Source organism: Conger conger, chromosome 12 (assembly GCF_963514075.1).
Source record: "Conger conger chromosome 12, fConCon1.1, whole genome shotgun sequence".
Classification (NCBI taxonomy): Eukaryota; Metazoa; Chordata; class Actinopteri; order Anguilliformes; family Congridae; genus Conger; species Conger conger.
The window spans coordinates 38,997,755-39,023,084 of NC_083771.1; the positions used below are offsets into that span (position 1 = coordinate 38,997,755).

The 25,330-nt window shown below is 41.0% G+C and overlaps 1 protein-coding gene across 1 annotated transcript in view; it reads left to right on the top strand.

The window, feature by feature from the left end:
• The first annotated feature begins 1,535 nt into the window (after positions 1-1,535).
• The window catches only part of LOC133142119 (anthrax toxin receptor 2-like), a 28,904-nt gene continuing 5,109 nt past the window's right edge, over positions 1,536-25,330 (top strand). Inside the window, exons 1-16 of the mRNA XM_061263111.1 lie at positions 1,536-1,955; positions 4,649-4,720; positions 5,511-5,582; positions 5,815-5,896; positions 6,113-6,217; positions 6,298-6,366; positions 6,923-7,003; positions 10,133-10,193; positions 10,291-10,386; positions 11,409-11,478; positions 14,064-14,142; positions 14,582-14,677; positions 17,648-17,692; positions 18,522-18,617; positions 19,554-19,724; positions 19,882-19,962. Coding sequence (XP_061119095.1) covers positions 1,810-1,955; positions 4,649-4,720; positions 5,511-5,582; positions 5,815-5,896; positions 6,113-6,217; positions 6,298-6,366; positions 6,923-7,003; positions 10,133-10,193; positions 10,291-10,386; positions 11,409-11,478; positions 14,064-14,142; positions 14,582-14,677; positions 17,648-17,692; positions 18,522-18,617; positions 19,554-19,724; positions 19,882-19,962 — 1,422 coding nt within the window. The 5' untranslated portion in view covers positions 1,536-1,809. The remainder of the gene's footprint in view (positions 1,956-4,648; positions 4,721-5,510; positions 5,583-5,814; positions 5,897-6,112; positions 6,218-6,297; positions 6,367-6,922; positions 7,004-10,132; positions 10,194-10,290; positions 10,387-11,408; positions 11,479-14,063; positions 14,143-14,581; positions 14,678-17,647; positions 17,693-18,521; positions 18,618-19,553; positions 19,725-19,881; positions 19,963-25,330) is intronic.

A 25,330-nucleotide genomic window follows, 5' to 3' on the forward strand; every position in this document is an offset into this window, starting at 1 on the left:
AACACTCCACAAGTGACCCTCAACCCAATCGCCATCCAACCAGACATACTGAGTATAGCAATCTCTATAAGATACCCCTACCTTAAGCTACATAACTCATTGGCAATGATTGATTTCAAACCATACCATATTTATGTAAAAAAGGACAGAAAGAACAGCATAAGTTAACATTTGAATCTGACACATATCTGGTGACACATATTATAACTTGCAACATCTTCACGGAGGAAGTGAGTCAGTGTAATACAGCAATACAATTGCAGAACAGCTGTTATCAGAGTATTAAATCATCAGTGTTTATTATAGGCAACATAATTTGTGCCTCACACACACACACACACACACACACACACACACACACACACAAACTATAATGGAATATATAAACAATATTTTATAGCACATTGTGAAGATGTGTAATTGATTCTGCAGTCATATAAAAACAAATATTCTGCAGATATTTCAAATGTGGTTCAGAAAGAAAACAGATTTTATATTTCATATTTTATTGCAATTTCAACATAAGAACTGAACTTTGGTCTAGTGCAGCTCAAGGGTTCCATACAACACAGTCCACTATACATACAGTATATAATACAAACTCACACAATACAAAACTCATAAATATATGGTAGAAAAAAGAAGATGCTGAGAATTTGTAAAAACTAAGTAATACTAATATGACAACTGAATTCAGTGTACAAACCTTAAAAGAGCTTACAATTTATTTGAAATCCTAAAATAACATTAACCACTGGGCAGGGACTACCAATATCTGCAGCATACCATATTTCAGAAAAGTCTGTGGCCTTAGACCTGGCTCTCAATGGTCTTTAGAGATCCCATGACTATTATCACAAACAGTGTAAGTGTTAGCCTGGTTCTTTGCCAAATTCTCAATCAGGTCCACTGCGTCTGGCCATACAGTATAATCACCCTCAGCTCCAGCAGCTACGGGATTATCTGCCTCTCCACAGCTACCGGTGTGTGGGGAGTGCTCTGCACGTGACTGGTATACACAGGTGTCAAATGAGGGCACAGTTCAGGAGAGTATATATATATATATATATATATATATATATATATATATATATATATATATATATATATATATATATATATATATATAATAATTATTCTTTTTATTTTATTTTATTTTTCCTGTGCCAACATTAACTAATAGTAGGTTATGCATCGTTTTGTTTGCATACCATTAAACTGTTAAGTTGTTAAGGTAAGATGTCAATTAAATTTTGTAATTTTGAATGTATATCTTTATGCTGTGAAATTCCATGAAGTGAGGAGGCGAAGATCTGAGTTTAATGAGCTGGAAGGTCTATTTCATATACTCCGCCTTGTTGTTATGCAGCAGTGCCGTCAGATTTCCAGAACTCCCACGGTCTGTTTATCGATCAGCTGCTGGCGCATGCTCGAAAGACAGGTTCATGTCCAGCTTTTCAAGGGTTGTGGGTGTGGTGATCCTCCAGGGGGAAAGTAGCTAATTTATGCGCGCACTTTAAAGTGCACGAGCTGAGCAGTACAGTGATAAATCAAGCGTAAGGGATAAGCGTTTATCGACGTCAGATCGGTGATTTCCTAAATTACTCAGGAAGAACAGATAACCTGTATCTGGTTTTGTAGCAGGCAGCCTTTGACATGTATGATACGGGGCGGTGTGCAAACTGTTTTGACACTCTCGTGGTACTCGGCTGAATTTCTAAGTAGCCTATTCATTGGTTCTCTTCGTGTAACAACGCGGCTTTGCAGTTCTTTGCTGTAATTCAGTGATCTCTTCAGTTAACGACCGCCATGAGCGAGAAAACAATTCGCCAAAAGAAACGATGGACTACAGCGACAGTGGTCCTGTTGCTTGCAACTTTATTAGATATGTCGTTTTGTATAGCAGAAGAAGCGTCTTGCCACGGAGCCTTTGATCTATATTTTGTGTTAGACAAGTAAGTACAAACCCCACGCATTGCCTTGTTGTATAATAACAGATTCGTGTTATTATTTTGAACACATCAATGCTATTAACATTAGTGTTCATTTTATAGCTGCCAACTTTGTTTGCTTCCTGTGTCTTGTCATTGTTGCTTCAGCAGAGAAAAGGTTAACCAGGACAGCACAGACTCCCGAATGCCCGGATATGGTAGTTCAATTAAATTAGACTTTAAATACATCACTGTGTAAATGGAAAAGGATACTGAAGTTCACGTTTGGGTCGATGGGAAATTAAGAATAGCAGTGCAGCCAGAAAAACAAACAAACAAAAAAACAATCATTAAAGATTTTCGTTAGTTTGTCTAAAGTTTAAAATAATTGTGTTGAATATTATGTAGTATGGCAGTCTGCGATGTCATTAAATTCGTTAGGCTGCATCTTTTTTTGTGAACCATGATTACCAAATTAAACTGATTTCAAGCATTATGCTGTGGACTACAGGGATACTTGTGGAGCATGGTTTATCCATACAGAAGCTCTCCATATATATCTCCATTGTTATATTTCCTGAATGTTGTTTTAAAAATGGCTTTTAAAACCCGATCAAATACTACAGTGCATGCTCAATATGGTTTTACCTATATATTCAGTGCAACTTCTTGGTACTGTTCTCCCAAAATATGATTATGTAGATGTTGTACAAGCTATGGAATACCATTAAAAATATTGCCCGAATGCCTTGGGTGTATTTGATTGTATTAATCATTAAAACAATGATTTTATGAACCTCTTAGTCATTACCCTAATTTTATATGTAATTTCCCATGTAGCTCTGTGACTAATGGAGTTATGAGTATGACTATTTCAGTAGCCCTTCAGTTACCTGAGTGTTGAGATAATGGCATTGCTTCACTATTCTGCAGTGTACTTTTATTGTAGTCACTCAGTGTTCTTTTTTTCTTGACCAATTTACAAGTGGTGGTTCTTTTGCAGTACAATGTGTGTGTGTGTGTGTGTGTGTGTGTGTGTGTGTGTGTGTGTGTGTGTGTGTGTTCGCTTCCTAGTTTGTTTTAATACAATTTTAATACAGGAATAAAGTCAGGAGTACAAAAATGGTACTGAAGCCAAATTTGCCAAGCTGAAATTGCACACTTAACATCTCTCGTTGGTAGGGTAATTGCCAAGTCATACTTCTCAAATATTACTCTTTTCCTGCAAAGGGACTTGAAATGGGTGGCCTTGGTTGAAGACTGCATGTTCATAGGAGGGTACTGTCACTGTTAGAACAGGATGGGGCCAAGCACTGACCCCTGTGGAACTCCTTTTGAATGACAGTGTGAAGCTGAATTTGAGCCTTGCCCAATTCTCTGATCTCAGTTATCTGATTGGACTACCCCCAATATCTATGATGAGATTCACCCTGCTATCTAGGCAGTGACTAGACAAGACATAGGCTGTGCCCATTTTGGATTTGATCTCAAAATTAGCAACCGATTTATACCCTAGAAACCAGGTCAGGTGAATTACCTTAACTTCTTTATGTGAACAATATTTTAAGTCAATGGGCTTAATAAAAGGCTCACTACACTTTGTCAGTTATTGCTTATTTGTATTTTTGTAGCACTGTAAATATACAAAATTATACATAAGAAAAGAAAGCCATGTTTGGCAAAACCAGTCTTCTAGTTTGGAATACTAATTAATTTTCTGTCAAGTGGTTACCAATACTTGCTGAAATGCCAGCATGTGCTGAAATGCATGTGTATGCTTTCTCTCCACAGAAAGTTTCAAAGATAGAAAAATTGTTTTTACAATCTAAATTGTCAAATTTCTAGATTTACAAATGACAAATTCAGGTACATATACATATTAGTTATTTTTAAATCACAATTGCCAAATAGCTGTGTGCATGAATGCTGATGTATATGCATTTTTTTTAAATCAAAGAGGAGTAGAGTTCTTTCCACTGACATCATCACAAATGGTTTGTCTCCTCTTGTCAAACAAGGTATCACAAGTATTGTGCTCTGTGTGTTGGTATTGATGTCTACACTCAGTGAGCACTTTATTAGGTATTCATTAGACTTTAAAAAAAAACTTATTTTAACTAAAAGACTTCTGCTGCTGTGGCCTATCCACTTAAGAGGTTTGATATTGTGCTTTCAGAGATGCTCTTCTGCATACCACTGTTGTAATGTGTGGTTATTTGCATTACTGTCACCTTCCTATCAGCTTTGACCAGTCTGACCCTTCTCCTCTGTCCTCTCTCATTAACAAGACATTTTTGCCCACAGAACTGCTGCCCACTGCATGTTTTTTGTTTTTCACGCCATACTCAAACAAAATGCCCATTCTGACATTTGATCTGAAAAACATCTGATGATCATGTCTGCATGCTTTTATGCATTTAATTGCTGCCGCATGATTGGCTGATTACACATTTGCATTAACAAGCTGGTGTACAGGTCTACCTAATAGAGTGCTCAGTGAGTGTACATGTAGAGAAAAATATAGTAATTGCCTTGCTGATGTAATGCATGAGATATTTAAGTTTTCTTGAATATGCTCTCCCAGAATAAGCAGTTGGCAGCAGTTGGATTTAGTAATGCGTAACACTCAATCTGCTTCTAAGAAAATAGGGTTGCGGTGCAAGCCTCTGATTGTGCCACACCCTCCGTATCAGTGACTCTGTGTGAATGTCTTCCAGGTCTGGAAGTGTTGCAGGCAACTGGGGGGAGATTTATGGCTTCGTTGAGCAGCTCACAAATCGATTTGTGAGGTAAGCATCTTTCATTTTCAGCAGTTTAAAGTAGCTGTTCTGAGACATTTTTATTCAGATTAAGGTTTCTCAAATTTAGTGCATTATGGTACATCAGAAAGTAGCATTAACATGTGAGACATTCTAATTTCTATACTATTAAATCTGCTGAAAAAGTGGAATGAGGCTGGGAATCACTCAGACATTATTGTAGTAGCACACAGCTGTTAAATTGGTAAAGGGTAACAGCAGTAACCTTACTAAACAAGTTTCTTTGAATAGTTCACAAGCACAATATTGCCTTTTTTATCTCGTAAAGGATACAAATACAAGTGCAGGTATCAAAGAGGGGTGGAAATCAATGTTGGGGAATCATTTCCTTTTGCCAAACGGTGTACAGAAAAAAGGAGGTGGCCACCCATTCAAGTGATACATTTTTAAGGATAATGCAGGGGTTCAGCACACATCCCAGCTAATAGGACAGTTACAATACTTTCTGGAGCTCAATAATGTCTTAGGTTCTAGTGTTTGGAGTATTCCAGCAGTTAACAGATTTCACGTGTGTAGTTTGTTTTCTGTTTTTGTGCCACATAAACATGAATTAATAAATGAATTAATAAATAAATATTAATTACTATTTTCACTATTCGGAAGCTGCATGAATGTACTGTAATTTAATTTAGGCATTGCACAATAATAAATAGATAGTAATAATAATTAATGAATTAATTTATTCATTAATTGATATTTGAGAATAATTGAGTAATTAATTCCTGCTGATTGATGGGGATATGCTTATTTTATATTCCAGCCCAAGGATGAGAGTTTCTTTCATAGTTTTTGCACTTCGTGCAGAAGTGATGCTGCCTCTAACTGGAGACAGGTAGTACAGCGTTTCCCTTATGTCTATTTGTCTTTATTTGTTTTCTCTGCCGTGTTTGAGCACATATCTAACTATGGGATGCACATATTAAAATTAACGTTAAATGTTGTCATTACAACACCTAGTTCCAGTGTAATCTGGAAAAGTAGTTTTTCACAATGTACGCAGTTCATTAGCAAGTGGTTGCTTGTTTTGATGTAATTTAATTCTAATGCACCTCTCTTTTCTGTAGTTATGAAATAGAGCAAGGCCTGAAACGACTGCGTGAGGTCAAACCCTCAAGTGAAACGTACATGCATGAAGGATTTAAGAAGGTAAGACATTTACAACAAACGATTAGGTCATTATTAGAATGACATTTATAATTGTATAACCTTTAATCATACTTCAGATATGATGAAGTATAAAATAGCATATTTCAAGTAGACTTCTGTTTTTTTTGTTTTTTTTTATACATATGGTTATTATATTAAAATATTTATTTTCCTGGATTTGTAATTGCATTTCTTGTCATTTTTGTTCTTGCTTAGGCAACAGAGCAACTTAAAGAGCAATCCTCAAGGTCATCAAGTATTATCATAGCCTTGACAGATGGACGCCTGGAAGGATATCTCTATCTGTACGCAGTAGAAGAGGTAAGGGCAGGCATATTCTGGTATTCTTCACTTTTAGTATCCATTTTGAGAATTGACACATTTTTGTCTGTGTACTCCAGGCAGACGTTGCAAGACAACTGGGCGCACGAGTGTACTGTGTTGGTGTGAAGGACTTTGATGAGAATCAGGCAAGCGACTTTTCAGAGTTTTCATTTTGTATCATCTATCATTTCCCACTGTAAAGTAAAAGCAGAATATGTGTATGCTTTAGAGTTTGTTTTCTTAAGGTAGACTATATTTAAATGGTAAGTTAAATTATATTCTGTTAGTGACAGTGTAAAGGAAATGTAGTGAAAATTTAGTGATTTCAAATGATGAATTATACTTGCTGATAAAGTCAAGTTTTCAACCATAATTCAGCAGTAAGGTTTTGGTATAGTAGAGGTTGGGGCTGCACTGTATGTATGGTTGGAGATTCTGCACTGCCCCTTTTGTCGAGGAAGTATCTACTATGCAGTCAGAAGTTGGGCATGGTTGTTTATCTGGGTACTACCGGCTACACTTCCTGTTATTGTTGCGTCAATGGGATGAAAGGCTTCCAGACAGGAAATTGTTATGTAGATTTGAGAAATGCTCAACAGCAGTTTTCTTGCATGGGCAGCAGTTCTAATGCAGGTAATCTCAAATGGTTTATTTTGTTGTTTATTTGTAAGTATAATATTTCAATATCTATTTCTTCTACAGCTTGCAGCGATTGCTGACAGTAAAGATCAAGTATTCCCCGTTTTAGGTGGATTTCAAGCTCTCAAAAGCATTGTAAATTCGGTAAGGGTATACCATGTCATCTTTTCTTATTTTCATGCACTTAGCATTGTTAATATGTTGTTAATGAGAGAGGTCAGAGGAAAAGGGACAGACTGGTCAATGCTGACTGGATGATCATGACTTCCAGTGCAATATGCCTGTTGTCAAAACTACAAAAACAAATATTCATAGAAATGGCAAATGATTTGAAAATGGTTGTAAAAGGATGTAGACACAGGTTGGAGCAGGACACAGTTACAGGCCAGACAGATGATGAAATGGTCGGGGATCAAGGCTGGAAAAAAAGTCCTCTGGGCTCAACTGTATGCCCTATTACCCACATCATTTTATATAACTAACATAAAACATAACTCTGTCATAGTAACATTCACAATATAGTAATATTCAGTTTTTGCATCAGTCAGCTAGGTTAATGTAGGTTAATGTTATGTTATTTTCCTTCAAAATGTAAAGCTGAATGATTGATTTTCTCATAAAACAATGTACAGCTGATTTATACTTTGAGTACTAACTATACACACAGGGAAATGCAAGGGAGCCGTAAACTTTGTTAACACACATTCACAAGAGGCAAGTAAATGACCCAACTTTAAAAGTCATGCTGAAAAACATTGCTGAACTTTCACACAACGCCCTGTGTTTACAGTGACTAACTGAATTTAAATCTGCTACGATTCCGTCTGTTTGCCGAACACATTGCAAGCATGGCTATGATGCACTCAGCTGAAGTTTGTGATGCTAACTGTGATCCAGTTCAAATTGCTATTTGCAAAGGTGTACACAACACAACAAAATACACACTTTCACACTCTTTGTTTCTATGTATGGTGTAACTGTACATAGAGAATAAGGCAACATACAGTGTTCACTGAATATGTGACTATTTTAGTGCTGTGCTGAACATCCATAGTTATACAGTAGGGTGGCAGACCTTGATCCCATGCTTGATTGTCTCATTACTGATAACAAGGTAATGGGAAGTAATTAAGCAGTGATTAATTAGATCAAGAGAGACCAGGCATAATGAGTTTTGTGTAGTCTAATAAATTATCATGTTAACTGGATGGAATATAGGCAAGGCAGTTTTGACAGTGGAATGCAGTTGACATGGATGTTTTGTTTTTTAATCTGTGCTATTTAATTCACAGGTACAGTCATATTTTTATTATATTAAACCTATATCCCTGTGATATAGAACTATGCTATTTAGCTCTCAATGACAGATTCAGTGGATCACGGATGTGAATGTGATAAAACAGTCACACCCAGTTTGCATGCATGACTTTCCATTTTCTGAACTCTGAAGACTCCCAGCCAGTAATTTTGCATGCAGATTGATTTGGAGTTTGAATGAAATGAATCAGTGGTGATCAATGACGCTTTCCTCCCGTTGTCCTTCCAGCTACGGTGTTTGTCCAGGCATTTGCCCGTATTTTTCAGAGATGTGCTGCTTTGATTCAGGAGGTTGAGTTGATGGTTTTGTTTATCTGCATATGACCTGGATTGACCCAAGGCTGTCGTTCTTAAATCTCAGTGTAGAAGCACCCTGTTAATCAGGAGGTGGATGGCATTCTGGGCTCTGTTTGTTCATGAGCAAGCCATGCTGTTTAAATCTGAAATGAATGTTCTCAGGGGTGTTCTCTGTGTCAGAGGCAAAGTAATGTAATCTTATAGTGATTATAGAAACCTTAAGCGAATTAACTGTGGGAGGGCTAGAGTTAAAGGGAGTGTGTCTGATTCAGATCCCTAGAGATTGAATCAGTTTCACACTCATTCAGATTTGTCTTTAAAAGCAAACTCAGTTTTCACACTTGTCCCTTCATTTTTAACATCTTGAAATTAAGGTTTTTTCTATCACAGTAGGAAATTAAACTGACATACGAAAATTAATGGTCAGCATTATGCTATGATTTGATTGATTTTATGTAGGAAAATGAGTTGCATATGAAGTAAAGACACTGTCTAATGCATGCGTATCTATTATGTATTACTATTATGTATTACCAAAAAGCACATTGTATCTGATTAAGTCTAAGAGTGAGTGCATACTGAATTCATACTTCATGGTTGAGTTGTTTGAGATCATAACTGTATCTGTTAACTTTATCTGTATCTGTCTGGACAGTTAATCTTAAGTGATTTAAGGGGAAATGTAATGTAATACTTACACATGAGATGTGACCTTCCATTTCTTTTCATTATTACAGAGTATTTCATGTATTTAATTACAAGTTATCAGCCTGGTTTTAATTATTTTATTTAATTAATTAATGATTCACTTAACTTAAATGCAAGGTTCACTTAAATATATGTGCAAGTGTTGTTTCAATGTAAATGCAATTGTTTTCATTATTTGTTGATATTTGCTGGCCAACATTCAGTCTGTACCGATGTGTTCTGTGTATCTTTACATCTCAGAATTTATTTTGTTTGTTTTCCAACCGCCTTTTGCTCTCTGGCTTAATGCTCCCCAAGCCCTCATAAGGGATATTCAAAGGAGAACATGTAGGTACTGTATATGTGTGCCACACAAACCACACATTGTGTAACCTAAACTCCCAACACCAAGTTAGCTCACCATGTTCCGAACAGTGCAACTTTCATGATGAATAACTAAAAAATGACTTCCAGATCAGCTTTCGTTTTTGCGTGCGTGTAAAGTTTTATACCTTGCGTTTTCATAAAAACTTGATGCAAGTCGCATACACTATCCATTTCAGCATACAGTGACATGGTAACAGTGCTCCCCTGTGACATTGTGGTGGAGAAGCTCTTGCTACCAAGAGCCTACGAATCAGGCAGGCTTTTACAGTGGTGTTCAGACCATGGTGAGCTAACCCGGTCTTCCAAACACATGGACCTGGCACAGTTATTTGTCGTTTTCTCTACAATTAAAGGTCCAATTCACATTCCCTGTGTCTGGGATAGTTAATAAGCAACCATAATCATAAACTACATTCCTCAGGAGGAAAACTATCATTGAACAAACTTTAATTTCTGCTGGACACGACCGCTTCCCTGCATTCTGTTTGGAACACGCCAAGTTTACGTGATAGTAAATTTGCACTTGCTTGTTTTTTATTGTAATAAAATTACTTGATATTTTACTTCCTCTTTCTGTATACACAGATATTAAAGAAGTCTTGTACAGAAATCTTAAAAGTGGAGCCCTCCAGCATCTGCGTTAATGGTATGTTGCAAAGCTGGAATGATTACAAGTGTTATTGATATTTCTATGACAGATCCTACAGTAAGCCTTGTGTGTTTGTTGCATTCACTTCCTGTAGAAACCTTTGAACTTGTGCTGAAAGGAAATGGATTCACACTGGGCAAAGGCACGGAGGGAGTGGTCTGCAGCTTCATCATCAATGAACAGACCTATCGTAAGCAATCTGCATACTGGCCCACTTTCACTTTGTCATCATACAGTACTTCCAAGTTACAGTACACATTTAAGCACATTTGTTTTAAAAGTCAGAAGTGTTTTGTTGTTGTAAAAATTCTAAGAATATTGAGTAAATGACAACCCATCATCCACGCCTCCTTAGTGTCATTTGTACATGAAACTGAGGAATGGGCATAAGCTAGTATATTTGTGTTACAATGACTCCACCACCTAAGGACATCCATACAAAAGTGATTGAATTTGGTCATTAAAAAACATTTTTCATAGAATCTGTTTGTTGTGGCAGTTCCTTGGATATATTTGAAAATGTGCTCTTTCATACCAGTATATGAAAGTAAATCAGGACTCTAGAATCGTGTCAGGGATTTGATTTATTTTGGAGTTATATTTTACTTAAAGTCACTCTTAAATCTTTAATTAGAAATCCACATGAAACATGGATATTGACCCAAATGACCCTTTTCCTTCTACAGTGTATGTGGTCCCACAGCCTGTGTTTTAGATGCTAAAAACAGTCTGCCTGCTTGTGCCCACATGGGTCCAGTGATCCTCCCTGAATCTGTGGCTTTCAGGATACCTCATAATTGTGGAAAATGTTTTAATGTGTGGTGCAGTGCAGCGCAGCTGACTTGTAGTCATATTCATCCTAGGTGGGCGGGGATCAGCTTTTGGCACTTTCTCTATCTGTTACGCTCTCTGCATTCTGTCTGTCTGAAGAAAGCAAAAAGGATGAAAGGAGGGTGGACTGTCCCACCCTTTAAGAAAACATTGCGTGTTATGAGGCGCATATGGTTCCGTTTTTCATGGACCCAGTCTTTGAGAGTCCACAGCAGTAAGGGGCAACAGCCCATAGTTCTGCTGGGAAGGGGGCATCCATTTCGACCTGTAGATATTCCCCTGGAGCGCTCTCGTTGTTTTGATGATGTATGTCAGCATCGGAACGGGCTGGCTGTTACTCCAGCCGGGCTTATAGAGCTTCTTGAATCTCTTGTTTTCCAGATGAGAAGCCACGTGTTGTACAGGACAATTACCTGCTGTGTCCAGCACCTGTGCTGCATGAAGTGGGGCAGTAAGTACCCGTTAAGGCTGTTCCTGTGGCTGTTACTGTCTGGCGTTCTGTGGGTGGCAGTTCCACAGGCCATGGACCATAGTCTGATGTTTCCCCTAATAGCCAACCACGCGCACCACTTCCCCCTCTGAACCGCGCACTGTGATGGAAAATGACTATAATGGGAGCATTGAGCCATTCAAACAGACACTTTTTCATTGCATGTCTCCTTAAATATGTGACCTTTATTGACCTTTGGTGTGCTGTGCTGGATTTATTCCTCAAGCTGAGCACTACAGTGCTGGGACGGAAACCGGACAGCGCAACTTCAATTGTTTGCTGCTCTCATTTGGTGCAGCATGAAGCGGCAGTTTCAGAAGCAGGTCGTTTAGAGAGATATGATTTTTAAACGTTCCTTTCCTGTTCACTGCTTGCCTATTTTCTTGGCACAGGGCCAGTCTATAAATGTTTTGCAAGGGCAGTAGTTCCACAGAGAATGACCCACTTAAAGACTCCCCACTTGATCAGGCTCTCCAAACCTCATTTTACCCTGAAAGTACAGTAAAGTTCTTTTTAGGTACAAATTAGTATGTTTTCCAAACAAATAAGGTACAAATGAATGTAATATTTCTGGCTAGGGGTACAATTTTCAGTTCAGTTCAGTTTATTCTTTGTCCCAAATGGGCAATTTGTTTGCAGCAGGACCACACACATACCACACAACAACAGGCATAACACAATACAGACAGACAGACAGATTCTGCACAAGAAGCATAATAAATAGTTCAGTTGTGATAAATATTGGCAGTGCATTAAAAACTGTGTCATTTAAAATCAAGATACAATACAATTTTATGTAACTATAGGATACTACCCCAGCAACAAGTACCTTTTAGGCACTTTTCCTAACTTTATTTCTGAGAGCGTATACAAGGGTGTAGGTTTGCATTCGAAAGTGGTATAGAGAATCTGAGGGTCATCCCCCGAAATGTACAGTACTGTACAGAAGCCTTAGGCACCCTGGACTTTATTATATATGATTATTTTTGTGTGTGTGTTAGTATAAAAGAACACATTTGAGATTTCAAAAGATTTAATTTTACAGAGACATTTTTGGATTTAATTTAAAAAAAGTAACATATTACTGTAGGCATTTGACTACTTTTTACATAAAAACTTGATCAAGGCTGTCTGAGATCAGAAGCAAGGAGCCAACCAAAGTCTGCAGAAGAACTGTTCTCCAACATGCTTGGAACAACCTCCCTGCTGATTGTCTTATAGAACTGCAGGACAGTATTGGCTATCTCAGAGAAGTGATTCATAAGTTGCACATGCAACATGAGTGTGGGTGGAGGAGACCCAATCGTACATGTGCACAGATACGGGCACCCAGATGGCCAACAGGGGTCACTCCAGCAATGAACACTGCTAACCCTGCACACTGAATGCCTCCCAGATAACCCTTTATAGCCATATAAGCTAATTGTGCTGCTCCTGCAGGGCTGCTGGCACTGACACTGGCTGGATTCAATCTGAGACCCCGGGGATCAATCCTGCACCGCAAGCTGCACTTTTACCGAATGAGCAACCCAGCAGGCCTTTAGCTTTCTATGCTAAACTGCTAATGTAGGACCTTCATGAACTATAATTGCATATTGCTAATCTGTCTGTTGTGCCATAGTGCTTGTACATGTAAAGGATAAGCACATTTAGCAGTGGCTAAAGGCTAAGTTTAGCACATAACGTAATCATAATCTCTACTCACTTGCAAAATAATTTCTTCTGTTTGTTAGATCTGATTGAGAGGACAACCCTACCCAGATTTAGATGCTCACATATTCCAACTAGCATCTGTTTTGGGTTTTAGTGCTTCAATCTAGGCTACAGATTATTCTCAATGGATTCCAACCAAGGATGAAATATGCTATGCACTACATTATGTGTCCTGGAATTGGACCATCCCTTAAATGTGTAAAGCTGTGCACATTGTTCTGTCTATGAGTGCTGCTGAATCACTACAGTTTCAGCCCTGCTGGCACCATCAGCGATCTGTCCACATGTTATGAAAGTTGCACATTAAAAAAAAATGTTTTCCCACATTTTTTTTCCTCCCAACATTATAATGGGCAGATGTATGTACCCCTCAGGGCATCGGAGAACAGTTTTATCTCTCACTGCTGATGACTGATAGCCTGTGGGTGCCTTACTTTTTATTTAATTACAGAAATAACCATTCCTGTGCACATCCTTTGATACAGTCCAGATTGTTATTTTATCACCTTGCTTTATATTCCTGTTATGAAAAGGAAAATATGAACTCCTTGTACACATTAATGTACACTAAATCATTGTTAACCACATAATCTGTGGTTAAGCCGGTCAACTAGCACAATTGCTTTGAGTCTCTCATACTCTACAGAACAGACTGATAGAGTAGGTTCTGGACATTCTTTTTGAATGTTCCATTCAAAGGAGGTATTGCATCCCTCCCATGTCCCTGCCAGTTTTTGTACTTGATTATTGATTTGGAGTGATCACAACACAATGCAACACAACATAAATGACCGTAAATTGGAACAATTGTACCGTTGTCTCATTCTCAATAGGTCGGTCGATGTGCTGATCAGCTTGAACAATGGCCAGACCTTCATCACAAGTCCTGTTACCATTTCTGCCACAGAATGCGTGAGTGAGACACATAATCTGAGTGTTTTTGATGATAATTGTTTTCCTGCTGTGCTACATCCGTGGTAAGACTGCATGGGTCTGATGTCTGCTGTATTGTGGGTCTCTCTCCTGTCTGTCCTGTGCTGGTGTAATGTCGGTCTCTCTCCTGTGCTGGTGTAATGTCGGTCTCTCTCCTGTGCTGGTGTAATGTGGGTCTCTCCTGTCTGTCCTGTACTGGTGTAATGTGGCTCTCCCGTGTCTGTGCTGTTCTGGTGTAATGTGGCTCTCTCTCCCGTGTCTGTGCTGTGCTGGTGTAATGTGGCTCTCTCTCCCGTGTCTGTGCTGTGCTGGTGTAATGTGGCTCTCTCTCCCGTGTCTGTGCTGTGCTGGTGTAATGTGGCTCTCTCTCCCGTGTCTGTGCTGTGCTGCTGTAATGTGGCTCTCTCTCCCGTGTCAGTCAGATGGTACGTTGGTGATTATTATGGTCCTGGTACTCCTCCTGCTCCTGGCTCTGGCCCTCATGTGGTGGTTTTGGCCTCTCTGCTGCACCGTGGTGAGTGTATCGCTTGGTCATGGAGGGGAAACCGTGGCAACCCGCACTGACGCACCCATCTCACCCCACTCAGCTCTCAGTGTCACATGGTGTTGTGTACTCACTGCACTTCCACCTATTATTTTGTTGCGTCTGCATCTAGTACAGATTCGTACCTTTTTTAGCATGCTAATCTTTTGATTAAAACATTGATATTCGATATTGTGTATCCTTTTTACATAAGTTTTATTTTATAATGTCCTGACCTGGAAATGCACCATGACTTTACTTTCACATAAAATGAGAATAAAATAAACTGTTTTGACTTAAAGTTTATGATCAGGGCACCTGTCGACTGCATGTCAAAACTGCATGTGACAGATCTTCCTCTGACTCCACTCTATGAGTGCGCCTAGATTTAGTGAAAAAAAGTAATAGTGACACCACATGTTTCCGAGGTGAACTGCTGATGTCTATACTCTCCCAGCTGGCTGTGGGATGAATGTGACTGTGGTTGCAGAGAATTGGTCAATTCCAAATTAGGATGGGAATTGGTTATATGCAGCCTTATGTTGGGTGCCAAAAAAACTTTTAAAAAATAATCAATTTGGGACAGTTATTTTATGATGGCTTGGCATAGTGTCTAAGACAAAGGACCACGCTGCCACTATCACAGAAATCCGGAAATGCTCCAGCCTTGGGGGCCATGAATACAAGGACCTGGCTCTTATAATAGAATCACAAGGAAAGCGCGCTGTCTGGATTTAATCTTGTAACATATAAATTGTTACAACGCCTCCTAAGTTGGACAACTTTAAAAGTCACCAAGGAATTGAAATTGCCAATGTGAGGGGAAACTGCCTTTTCTTGTCAGAATCTATTGGAAATTAGGTGTGTTGGGATTATTGATTTTTGGAAAGATCTGTTTTCTCAGAATTTAATATTAATTCTGAGTATAAATAAATAATATAATTGCTGAAACAGGATTCTGAATATGGCATTTTGACACGGGTCATTTGAAAGTGCTCTACTCATATTCATTTATCAAATCTGGGAAAAGATGCAGATTAGCTGGGGTGTGCATAAGGATAGACTTACTCTAAGGAGTAGCCATAGTAACTACCCTTATTGTTCAGTGTGTCTTTATTAGATTAAAATTTTGGCAAGAATAGCCTGAACAAATCATGTGATAAGGCCTTGCTAAATTGTAGCATACGTAACTAATGTATGAGATCATTTTGTGTCATTGAGGTTGTCCAAGATAAAACCTTAAATGCTGAATGCAAAATGTACAATATGGAGAAAAATGCAAAACCAGCAAGCACTTGTATTCTGACTAAAACATTACAACTAAAACAAACATCGTTTTACTGTCCACACTGAACAGCTGACTAAGTGTCTACAGTTCTAATGTTGATCAATTTGCTGAGCATCAGCTGGAAGTCAAATTCATTCTCTAATTGGTAATTTTCTATTATTATAATTTACATTATAACAGCAATATATTATGGGTGTGACAGGATCCCTGTTCTTTAATGTGAATGAAACAGCTGTTCTACCTATGATATGTGTTCATTCTCTGCCAGTTTCAAGAAACTAATTTAGCAAATGCACACCTCCTCAACTGATGGAATATTCATCTTTCAGCAATAAGAAGTGCATCTCATCTGTGAGTGCTCTTCTGGAAAGTCAGGGATCAAAAGATATCGCCAAGCCATCGATATGAGAAGCAGTTCTGTTGAGTGTAGTCTGCTGCAGTGTAAATCACAGGACTAAGTGTGCTGAGTGTGTAACATTAGTATGTGTAATAATTACTGTATTCATTTCTTCATCTTAAATCAAAGCCATTATATTTGCCCTCACAATACTATACCTTAGTTTTCATCGCAGCAGGGTCATTTTGTGGTCAGCAGACTGGGCCAAGAAGTTTCAGGTTTGATTATTAGGTGGAATCAGAATTGCTGTAGGGCTCACTGATGCTTGGTGCTTAAGTTTCTTTAATGATTGTCCATTTGGGGAAAATTGAATTGCCCTAGACAAAGATGTCTGCTAAGCACAGAAATAATGTAATTATTTTAATAGCTCTGTGCCACTAGTGCTGTCATCGGCCCTTTGTAGCCTGAAATAAAAACATAGTTTACTTACAATGTCAGGGGGCAGTTCTCTCTGCGTCAGGGAGCAATGTCAGGGAGCAGTACTGTACTTTATGCGCTTGCGAGACTGAAAATGTATTTGAGGGTTTCAGGTTAGGTAAATGTGCTCTGAAATGTCTAAGGACCCTGGCAGTACATTGGTTATTTACCTCTCTGGGCTTACTACACCGGAGCCTGTGATGGCCAGGGAAAAGCCCAAACCCCCATTGTTAAATAGCTCCATAGGAGTGGCTGTTGGTTGGACACGGTGATTCCGGTCCAATTAATTAAGTGATTCAAATGGGCTGTGCCCTGAAGACTTCCCACAACATATAAATGTTGGCTCACTTCTCAATCACTTGTGCTCTCACCTTAGAGCCCCAGTGTGGGTATACCCTTATCTCTGAATAATCCAACCTATGAATAAGCCCTCACTGCTTCCTGCTGCTGTCCAGGGCCCTGAAGGCAGTCTTCACTATGGAAATGCAATGCAGAATAAGTTCTGAGTTTAAGGATTGCCTTTTAGAAAAGCAAGTAAACCTCAGAATGTATGTCAGCCTCTATATCACTGTCCATACCTGGACACCTCACACGATGGTATAAATAGGACGTTTTTAATTCCGTCTTTCTCTGTTCATAGTTATAGATTTTTTTTTTTTTTTTATCTCAGAGATGTAGTCGTGATCTGAAAAACAGTTGCAGAATCATTGTCCAAACAATGCGGTCAAAAGATTTGTTAGACCAGTAAATTAGGTGCAGGAAGCAAGTACAGACAATAGCTTCTTGCCATATTTGTCGTTCTAGCATTCTGCGTTAGTCAGAATTTCCTAATTATTGATCCTGTTTCCTTGTATTCCAGGTTATCAAAGACCCGCCTCCCCCACCCCCGCCTGCTCCAAAACCCGTAAGTAGACTGGAATCCTGCTTTTCCGATCGCAGCTGTGGCTGAAATCTCCGATTGTGCTTCCTCTGCTGTTGACTTCAACTTAAACGACCAAAATAATTGAAGAATCCCCATTCCCCATTGTATAAGCCCTGTAGCTTTTTCCATCTGACACACAAGGCGGCTATTCATCTGGCCCTCAAGAACTTCGTCTCCGGCAGCTTTGACAGAGTCCAGTCCTTTTACATGGACCCATCCGTTTACACCATGTCCCTGCGACATTAAGGCCCTCTGCAACCAAAATTATCTTTTTAATAGTTATTCTATACAAGAGTCAATAGGGGGGGAATGATATTGAAATTATATTGGGGCTAATATAAATAACCAATATTTATATGGCTATATTGGCCGATGCTTATACTTCCGTGATTTACATTATAGCACAACTGCAGCCAAGAAACGAAAAGCAAAAACATTATTGTACTGCCCAGTACATGAGAACTTGGTTATGATCTTTTGTCATGTAACATACATGAGTAGCATTGTGATTTAGTTCCTGTCAATCAGACTCAGTGCATGAACTGATGCATCATTTCTAACTTTCACATATGATGTTTAAGAATTATATGCTTTACATCAAAACATCATCTTGTAGCTGAATCTGTTTACAAATGTAAAAAAATAAGTACGTATATATGCTTATCTTATGAACACTTGAAATCTAAGGAAAAGATGATTGCACACTGTTTTTAATATTCCCCTTTATATGTTGATAATCGCGCGTTTCTCCCGCATTTTCATCTTTGCTGTGAAAGGCGTTAAGATGACGTCTCACTCTCTTTAACTGAAGGAACCTGAGGAGGATCCTCTACCGAAGAAGAAGTGGCCGACTGTGGATGCATCTTACTACGGGGGGAGGGGAGCAGGAGGAATCAAACGCATGGAGGTCAGGCCCCTGACCATGAATACTTTTCACCCACTAACCTGCAGTAGTACAAGCCCCTGAAGTCAGTGGGGTATAGACCACTTTAGCATATATAAAGGCTTTGACGCATGTCTGCAGTGTTGAAATGCCACTATTTGTATAGTCCAGAAAAGCAGCCTAAGTTAGGATAAAACAAATACCACCTGTCACAGTGTGTTGAAAGGTAAACTTTGACCTCGGGGTCCAAGTCATTCAGTGTTTCAATGCTACTCTGCAGCAGCTGTTGTCTTTGTCACAGCCAGAGGTTGATGGCTTTGAAGATGGGTGGCACTTGGAGTCCGTTGACAGGCAGTCTGATGAAGTCACAGCGAGGATCAGAGGCGGAAATGGCTCCGTAGCTAACTTAATGCATTCAGTTTCGCTCTGCGCCTGTCACTTCTCACTGCAGCCAAATCGCCTGGCTCCTGACCACAAAGAGCATCACATCTAAGCAGCCATTCATCTGTTGTTCCACTCGTCCCCATCTCAACTGGTGTTGTTAAGACTTTGAGGGCTCTAAGGACAAAAGCCCCCAAGTTTTCCCACCATTGTGCCCCCCCATCCCCCAGCTTGAGACTTCTCATCACCATTATCATTAGTGACTTTTTTGAACCAACTGGTTAAACTTTCAGTTTTCCTAGCACTGTCCTGGGGTATTTACAGAATTTGTACACAATTGAATAAAATATTCAAGGAGGGATGCTAGATAGCGTACTTACATTGTCTTACTTTTAATAGCCGTCTTTTAAAAGCTCTGTAACAGTGAGGGACATTGGACATTGTGGTGCAAAGCATACACCAGAATGTTTTTTTTGTTTGATTTTTCATCCTGCGGTCATGTTGTTCATGCACAATTATTATGATTATCATTATTATCGGCAGGAGCATTTGTGATGTTCTTCTGTTCCCTGGGTTCAGGTTCGCTGGGGCGATAAAGGCTCTACAGAAGAAGGAGCGAGACTGGAGATGGCCAAAAACGCTGTGGTCTCCATGCCAGAGGAAGTGGAGGAGCCCATGATCAGAAGGCCTGCACCAAAACCCACACCTACCTCCCAACACCACGAGTCCAAATGGTACACACCCATTAAGGTGAGTCCAAGTGCCATAGGTTTACTTACTCTACCAATGAGAAGTCCCATATTCTATCCATATTGTGTCCTTACATACCTTTCAAGTCCATCAAAAATCATTATCAAAAGCATTATTTCAGTGTTTTCAGTTTGAGCCACCTTGCTTCTGTTGTCAGGGTCGCCTTGATGCACTTTGGGCTTTGCTACGACGGCAGTATGACCGTGTTTCTGTTATGAGACCAACAGGAGAAGACAAGGTAAGCCACTTAAACATGCAGCTGAGTGCCGTTACTCCCGAAACACGCAAAGCCAAACAAAGAATCACAAGAGACTAGAAGACAAAGTGGGATACTCATATACTAATATTTTATCTAGTCAAAACGCCACTCTTCAGGATATTCTCAGCAAATGGCCGCATTTTAATGGTCAATGAGAGCAGCTTGGCTGTGTGTGCCCAAGTAGAGCGCCCTGCAGTGTCTGCAAACTGCAGAGCCTGGGCCTCCACGCGGGACTCAGCAGTGCTGTCATGCCTTGATAGCTCTTTTAATGGTCCTGTAGCCAACAGCTGGAAAGGTTCAACACTTAGTGTGGCAGGCAGGGCCTAATATGGAGATGGAAATCTTGCCCTCAGAGTAGTCTAACACCGCGGGCTTATCAGCGCCATGACAGGGAGCGGTAACAGTGAGTCACTGTGCGGTCTCCACAATATCAGGCCTCCTCAATGAAAAGTTCTGTGGTCTTAATGACATGAAGCAAACAGTGAAAAACCTGCAGCGCTTTAGCAGTGGGGTGTGTGTATCCCTGTAAGATAATTATAATAAGAAAAAGAATATTCCTAACAACACTAATAATGTTGTTATTATTATTATCACTGTTATTATTATGATTATTTTTTTCTTCTTCCTATATTTTGGCATTCACTATATTTACATCTACAGAAAAACGTAATATCAGTTCTGACTATGCCGATATAATATAGAAGTATAGAAGTATCATTATTATCACCTTTGCGTTTAAAAAAATGCATTGTGTGTCCTCAAAATGAGGCCACCTTCTCTGACGTGAGCACAAACTCAAATGTTTACAAGCCCCTACTCAGGTTAGCGCAGCATAGGCTGAATGCCAGAGCCCGTATCAAAGGGTGGGCGAGGACAGACTGGTGAACGGGCTCCAGCTGAGGGAAGGGGCCGTTCAGTGGCAGACAGGGCCCCTCCGGGGTCACGCGTATTTCAGCCGCGGCCCTGCGACGCTACGCGCGCTCGTACAGGTGTAGGGGGGCAGACATCTGTTCCTGGCGGGGCCCGGGAGGTCCTGGCCCAGCCTGCAGCCAGACTGCTGGATCCTCAGCAGATGCAGCCCAGAGCCATGGCTCACTCCCGGGCCTCGCCTCTCCTCTCTCGCCCCAGGGGCTCCCACACCAAAGGCACAGCAGCGGGCAGGCACAGCTGCGCAGCCAAACTAGCCCGAGGCGCGGATGAAGAGATCCAGCGTGTGAGTGTGTGTCCAGGGTGGGAGAGGGAGCGATGCAGGGGGTGAGGGTACCTCAGAGCCAGGCCTGTGAGGCAGTGTGTGTGTCCCAGGCAGCAGGTAGGGACCGTGGGCCCTGTTAAAGGCTGTGGGGTTTTAGCATGGCTTCTCATCGCTGCCTGTTGTACGGCTCAGCGAGATGGGCTAGTTCTTTGCAAAGGAGCCGACTGCTAATCGTGCTTACAAGCCGATTTATAAATGATACATTATCATACGCTTACACATTGGGCCTTTGTGAAACTGCAGAGAGCATAAGTAGGGTGTAGAAAAGTGTAGCTTTGGCTTAGTCTTTTATGGCCTGGGGTTTGTGTGAAAGGCATAATGGTATTCATCATATAGTTATAGTTGCAAGATCCTGCATATTTGTGAAATCACATCTTAAAACAAAAGTTTTATTGTCAGCAGAGACTTCTTGCATAGGTAATAACATTCCCAATGCAGCTCCAAAGCAATGCAGTTGGATTGCTGGATAGCATTGGAATGGAGTTCAGGAAGCTTTGCTATCTGCTACCTGAGCTTATAGGATAGACACCTTTACCTGAACACTTTGTGGGATTGTTCTGATGACACAGTTTGGTGACTGCTTCAGGAAATGATGTATTTCCTTGGCTCTTGTTTGTCTCTGTGTGGGCACATGACTTAGTCACTCCAGTGATAAGCATGTCATCCTGTCTCAGGAGTGTCTGTGTGGGAGCGGGGTGAATCGGACCGCGGACACTGTAGCCTTTGTGGAGCAGGTTGTTTATTGATTGTGGAGTACCTTGTCTGTCTGCACCCAGTATGAGCTAATAGTCTCACAGTGTTTGTTTTGTTCCACTGAAGGGCGAGCGAGATTGACTGTGGGCTAAGTGAGGGCAGCTCTGTAGGCTTATTTCTGAATGGCGGAAACTCCCTCCTCGGGCAAATGAAACGTCAGACGTTATCCTGGCATTTCCTTCCTCCAGTTTTAGTTTGGCTTGCAGATTTCAGAGATAGGTGTCATTAGGGAAACTTCAGGCCCAGCAAAGTGACCCCTGGTATTGTAACTTAATGGAGGAGTGACTCTGTGAACAGCCCACTGCTTTTTGTCTCCAGAACAGTGCCAGTGCAGAGGCACAAGCAGGGTGCCACCCTGGCACAGAATGTAGGGCAGAGGGTGGAGGGGGAGGGTTTGTGAGGTGGTGATAGGGCAGAGGGTGGAGGGGGAGGGTTTGTGAGGTGGTGATAGGGCAGAGGGTGGAGGGGGAGGGTTTGTGAGGTGGTGATAGGGCAGAGGGTGGAGGGGGTGGGTTTGTGAGGTGGTGATAGGGCAGAGGGTGGAGGGGGAGGGTTTGTGAGGTGGTGATAGGGCAGAGGGTGGAGGGGGTGGGTTTGTGAGGTGGTGATAGGGCAGAGGGTGGAGGGGGAGGGTTTGTGAGGTGGTGATAGGGCAGAGGGTGGAGGGGGAGGGTTTGTGAGGTGGTGATAGGGCAGAGGGTGGAGGGGGAGGGTTTGTGAGGTGGTGATAGGGCAGAGGGTGGAGGGGGTGGGTTTGTGAGGTGGTGATAGACATGCCCCACCTCAGGTAACTGTGACTTTGCTGGGCCTAAAGTTTCCTGAAATGTTCCCTAAAGTTTCCCAAAATGTTCCCTAAAGTTCTCTAGTTTCATTCAGATTTTTTGTCAGTCTGAATTGCATCCCCTCTCCTTTAATGCAACTACATATCTTGCATGTGTTGTAATTAGCTTCATATCAATTACAGGCCAAAGGTTGTGTTTTTATGATTTTGTAACATGGTGACACACACTGTAGTCTATACACTGACTCATATGTGTTATCTGCAGTATTGTATTTTGTTGAGGTGGAAGAGTGGGCGATTAGTAATCCTTGGGAGGAATTTGTATTATCTATACAGTAATCATCAAAAATTATAATGCATTAAGTCCTCAAAAAGGCAGTTTCTTTTAGCGATTGAATAAAATATTATTTTCTAGTTCAGTTAGGATAGTTGTGGAGAAAATTTTGCGTCTTGTACATCCAATTCGCACACATGTACTTTTTATGATTTCTGTTAAGGTAATTATGAATAATTATTAATATTATTTGTATTGTCTTTCTTTAAAATAATTTGATTACTTATGTTCGTTATGGCATCCGACTGTTTTTCATGTGATTTGGGTGGTAGGATAATAGGGGCTATTTTAGTAGAAGTAGACAGGTTTCTTGATGATGGCCATTTTACATTTGTTTTGCTAAAGCTATCCCTAAGAACCTCATTAGACCAATCACAGGAAGGGATTGGTGTTCACCCCATAAGCAGGAAGTGGAGTTGTGACAGGTGAGTTTAGCCCTCACAGTCGAGGCCGTGCCGATTTATGAAAAGGCCCTGTGCTCTTAAGCAGATTAGTTCCTGTTATATTAACTGCTGAAAGCAGTGCAGATGCCCATATGCCCAGCTGTAAATTCTATAATATATGCTGTGTTAATCTGTCAGGCTCTCCAAACAGCCAGGTCTGCCGGTAACAGGATTACACTCAGGGAGCCCTCTGTGCGTTCATCGACCAGCAGTGACGGGCGTGACAGCCAGTCGCCATAGGTGATGTGTTGGAGATGCATCTGATTGTTAAGTCCACAGTGAATCACATTATTCACAAGAGGTTCTTGTCATATCAAGGCAAAATTATATTTGTTTCTGCGATGGGTTTCTGCCTGCCGTAATCCCTTTGGGGAGCCTTGGTGACAACCTTGTCATTCCATTTCTGTTTCCATGCAAGCAGTCAGTATAGCTGTGACCTGCTCTCTTATGAGGTTGTTTGCACATGGGAGTGTTCTGTATGTGCATTTCCTGTTTTGGGAGTAGTTGAGACTGTTTGAGAGAATTGACCTCAAGAGTGTTTGAGAGAATTGACCTCAAGAGTGTTTGAGAGAATTGACCACATCAGTGTTTGACTGAATTGACCACATCAGTGTTTGACTGAATTGACCACAGCAAAGGGTGCCAAAGCAAACTCATGTAAATGAGAGATTTCAGTCTTAGATGTTTCATACATTTGCAAAATAGTGCAGTTTATGTTATGAGAACAAAATAAAGCATTAAAACAAATATTTGTGTGTCAACACGAGACTACCTGGCTTTTTGTCTCGTGTCTTTCACCTAGTGGGGAAGTTAATGGGGACGGTCACTTGGAGTTAAATGGGAAAGGCGGAGTGATCCAGCCGTAGGACTGTGCTGTAGAAGGGAGCAGCAGCTTACTCTTGCACCTAACCTAGAAAAACAGTTTTGCACTCTTGACACATCCCCTGCGCTGACAGCGGCCCTCGTTAAGATGTGAAACTGTCGGCGGCTCGTTGCTGAGGCTTGCCCTGTCAACGCCGGTGGAACGGAGAGCGGAGTCGATGATGACATGCGACACTATCGAGGAGGATGATGCAAACTGCTGTTAATGAGGGGAGGGAGCCTGGACAGGACGAGGCAGAGGACAGGCCAGCGCACGGCAGGGGAGGATCCCACCAGGCACTGCGTGAGGGAAGGTCGTCAGATTAGCAGTGAATTACATACATCGTAAATATAAAACACATGGCTCCGAGAAGGACTGCTATGGGTGTGAGCTAAATGTTCTGCAATGCAGAAAACCCTGTGTCTGTGTTTATAAAGTGAGCTTCGTGTAAATATGTCATATTAGAGCATTTCTCACCCAATACTCTTATTGACCCTGGCACAGTTAGCATGAGGAGGCCGTGTGTGGCACTGAGCGGAGAGCTCCTTCGTAGCTCGGAGGTAGATGTCAGCTCTCCGGGCTCAGTAGAGCCCCAGCAGGACCCAGGAGATGCGCTCCTGGGCTTCGGGTCAGTCCACCTGGGAGGGAGGCAGGTGCTGAGACTGTGTCCAGGCCCTGTCAGCATGAATAACACGCGTGTGAAACCTCATCCCGGCCTGCCCTGTTTATTCCCCCGCGCTACATTCCTGACTCATTACTCCGTGTCAGCCTGCGTTTCGTACGCCCAACCTCGGGACCCGCCGAACTGCCACCAGCCCGGTCGTCAAAGCCTGAGTCTACTTGACACTCGCCTGCAGCGGAATGAATAGCGTTTACGCATTTAAACATTGCTTAAGTGAGCGGAAGGGGACAAAAGCTTGCA